This window comes from Pundamilia nyererei, unplaced genomic scaffold, assembly GCF_000239375.1.
Source record: "Pundamilia nyererei isolate P.nyererei 1_Seehausen unplaced genomic scaffold, PunNye1.0 scaffold00002, whole genome shotgun sequence".
NCBI classification, from domain to species: Eukaryota; Metazoa; Chordata; class Actinopteri; order Cichliformes; family Cichlidae; genus Pundamilia; species Pundamilia nyererei.
This window is the reverse complement of record NW_005187403.1, coordinates 1,769,153-1,772,861: the sequence shown is the minus strand read 5'-3', so window position 1 is coordinate 1,772,861 and position 3,709 is coordinate 1,769,153. Positions and strand designations below refer to the sequence as shown.

The 3,709-nt window shown below is 38.3% G+C and overlaps 1 protein-coding gene across 1 annotated transcript; it reads left to right on the top strand.

Moving 5' to 3' along the window:
* On the top strand, positions 1-3,709 carry crhbp (corticotropin releasing hormone binding protein). Its single transcript, XM_005720099.1, has 7 exons — positions 1-109; positions 196-289; positions 699-856; positions 1,318-1,528; positions 2,129-2,274; positions 2,800-2,917; positions 3,004-3,709. Exons 1-7 carry the CDS (start codon positions 20-22, stop codon positions 3,156-3,158), a joined length of 972 nt encoding a protein of 323 aa, XP_005720156.1. The 5' UTR covers positions 1-19; the 3' UTR covers positions 3,159-3,709.

Here is a 3,709-nt window from a genome sequence, read left to right as displayed (position 1 = left end):
GTGAGCCTTGCAGACAGAGATGCGCGTTATGGAGCGCACTTTCCGGGAGCAGCTCTTCTTTCTGGTGTTGTGCTTGTCCGTCCTCAAGGGAGACTCTAGGTATATTGAGGTAAGTGTCCGGACAGATACAGAAACTTCTTAGAAGATTCAAAGGTACAAACGAGACGCGCCAAACTTCTCTCCCACTCTCTGTAGAACAACGAAATCACAAAAGATGAATTATATTCATTTTTCAACTCGGAACTCAAGAGAGAAATGCCCGAAGAGTTGATGTATCGCCGACCTTTACGTAAGTCACGTGACATCTATCTATAATATTTTAAATAAACATATAATTGATGGTTTATGCTGGTTTTTCTTGTTTTTGTTTTTTAATTTTTGCAACTTATGCGTTTGAAGAACAGATAAAAGGGGAGGTAGCGTTTTTGTATACTTTTGGTAAATTAGACTTGTTTTCTGTCTCTTAATTTTGGTTTTACCAAAATTGCTCTCGATAAACACCTAAGTATAATCAATAGGCTAAAAGAGCTGGAATGTAGAGAATGAATGAAAACGCAGCAGAAAAAGATATTTATATTAAAAAAGGATAATAAATATAATAGATAGTAATTAGAGTAGATCAATGTGTTTTCATTTATTTATAATTTTTCATATTTGGTTGGCAAAGTTTTCACATTCTTTCCTGGAATGCCTTTCAGGTTGTCTGGACATGGTTGCAGTGGAGGGCCAGTTCACCTTCACAGCAGAGCGCCCTCAGCTCAGCTGTGCCGCTTTCTTCATGGCAGAGCCCAATGAAGTGATCAGTGTGGATTATGACAGCGTTGACATTGACTGCACGGGAGGAGACTTCATCACTGTAAGCTAACAGCGCTTCTCGTGAAACACCTTTCCCCTCCTCTTATATTGAGCAAAATATCACAAGATGGGTAGATGCATCTGGTCACGTTGAGCTTGAAGGGCTTAAAACGTTATTTTATTGCATAATTTTTGTATAATTACAGGTAATGACATAGACTTTTTTGTGCTTTTGTGATAAAGCTTTTGCTCTGTGTTTCCATGTCACCAAATACTGGGGTCTGTTATCTTGGTTCCTAATTAGACAAAATGCTCTTTAAACATAAAGTAATTGGGCACAAACCTGCTTCCTTTAGGTGAGCTACCTGAAAATCACTTCCCTATTGATTGCATACTGGTTAAGTTTCAGCCCAAAGAGTTTAATATTCTTTCTCATCATTAGTAAAACCATCAAGAAATAATTTGCGATTAAATATAAAATTCTACTTAAAGCTTCTGTCTTTTAATATATATCCCATCAAGGTGTTCGACGGCTGGGTGATGAAAGGGGAAAAGTTTCCCAGCACCCACGATCACCCACTGCCTTTGTTCGAGCGCTATGTGGATTACTGCGACTCTGGATCGCTGAGGAAAAGCGTGCGCTCTTCTCAGAACGTGGCCATGGTCTTCTTCCGCATTCACAGTGCCGGCAGCAGCTTCACCCTGACAGTCAGGAAACACACCAACCCCTTTCGTATGTAGACGGTCATTTTCAGAAGTAAACTCTAAAATTCCCTGCATGCACATAAACATAACCATTTGAGCTTTCAGCCCATTTACACTGCAATTACTGTGTAATTCAGTGGTGATACTGGCAGCCTGACATGGTGCTTTAGTCATCACTTGCACCATTAGTAGACAGTTTGCCACCACTGTGTTCCTGGATGAGGACCAAGGACAGGCTGCAAATGCTCTCCCACAGTAACATGAAAGGGCAACATAGATGATGAACCTGCTTTTTAAGTGTTTTTGAGATTGACCTCAGTGAAGGCATTAAAGTTTTCTTCATTTTCTTTGAAACTACCTGATCTTTACTAATTAGATATAATAATAATAGTGAAATAGTGCTTTGAAAAATGCTTGTGTAACAGACCACAAGCATATAATTATTTTTGACCTTTTGACATTTGTCATTCAATGCAACAAATTGAAGAGGTACTTTAACACCATGTATATATGAATCATGCATGTACAACCCCAGCCTTTAGGTTATGTGTACATTCCTATGCTTCTATCTGAACATCCATCAAAGTGATCATATTTGCAACATCCACCCTTGTCTATTGTTTTGCAGCCTGCAATGTCATGTCACAGTCACCAGAGGGCAGTTACACAATGGCGATCCCACAGCAGCACAGAAACTGCAGCTTCTCCATCATATATCCAGTAGAGATCAGCATCTCAGAGTTCAGCCTGGGCCACTACAACCACCTCCCCAAGGTAAAGACAGTCACTAAACACCCTTGAATATTGCCGCAGTGCTTTTAATTCATCTTCAGTGTTACAGGGTTTCTCAGTTTATATAGCAACTGAAACCTTAAGTAAAAAGTGATTTTTGCATTGAGAATATTAGTGATTTTAAGTGACCAGACCCCTAAAATCATAACAAATTCAGATCTCATACTAAGGTATAAGGTATATAAGGCATAAGATTCAAATCAGTTATGGAGTGATTTGAATGAGAGTCACAACAAGGTGTAGCTCCAAGAGATGAAATGGCACCAGACTGTGCTTTCTCTTAGCTCTAAAGAGAATAACATCAGCGTAAAAAAAGGTAAAAAGCTTTTAAAGTGTGCTTGGTAGGACATTTTCTTTTTTTACAAACTTAAAATAATTTATTAAAAAACACATATTCTCATAGTATATGTTGTCCTTAAAAATTCACTATATGTACCTTTATTTTGCACAATAAGTATTTAGTATTTGTTAGTTAGTATTTGTATCACATTATGTTGATTTCCATAGAGATCCATGCCCGGATGTGCAGAATCAGGGGACTTTGTACAGCTGCTGGGGGGAAACGGCATTGATACATCAAAGCTGCTTCCCATTACTGACCTCTGCATCGCTTTCACTGGACCAAGTAAGTGCACACCATCTCTCTGCCTCCTCTTCTCTTTAAATAAAACACCAGTCAAGACTTAAGATTTCCTTTTGCTCTACCTGCAGCTCACATGAAGATTGGCTGTGATAACACTGTGGTGAGGATGGTGTCCAGCGGGAAGTTTGTCAACCGCGTGTCTTTCAGCTACAGGCTATTAGACAGCCAGGAGCTACAGACGATCAAACTCAACAACGTGGAAGATTTCTGTTTCAATAACTGATCCTAACAGGATCTTATGTGACAAATGTAGCATTTGACTGCAAATGTTTTTAAAATGGCTTTAAGTGAAAGTAACAGTCAGTCCCTCTGATTAGATAAAATGTCTGAGGACATGGAAATAAAAGTGTACGAAAAATAAAAGATAAGTGTCATAGGACTATTATGATATTACACACTCCACTTTACATTTTTTAAAATAGATTTTTCTTTTAAATTTCATTCATCTTATTGTAAATAAATTTAATTAAGTGTCCTTTTGTGTTTGGTGGAACCACACTTGTTTTTATATGCTGTGAGCGCCCTGTGTGCATTTATCAGAATTAGACTTATAATGTTGTTTTGGGAGTTTGTCATCAACATTCTTGATAAGGAATGGTGCTAAAATGAATGTCCCCTTCTGTTTGTGTGAGTACTGGTGATGTGCTGAATCATGGACATGGAGGGTGAACGTAAAGTGAGGGAGTATGCCATCGCCATTATGAGGGGATTTGATTAAAAAAAACACCAAAAATGTTTTTTGTAATAAAATGATATTGCATGACAAAGCACTCA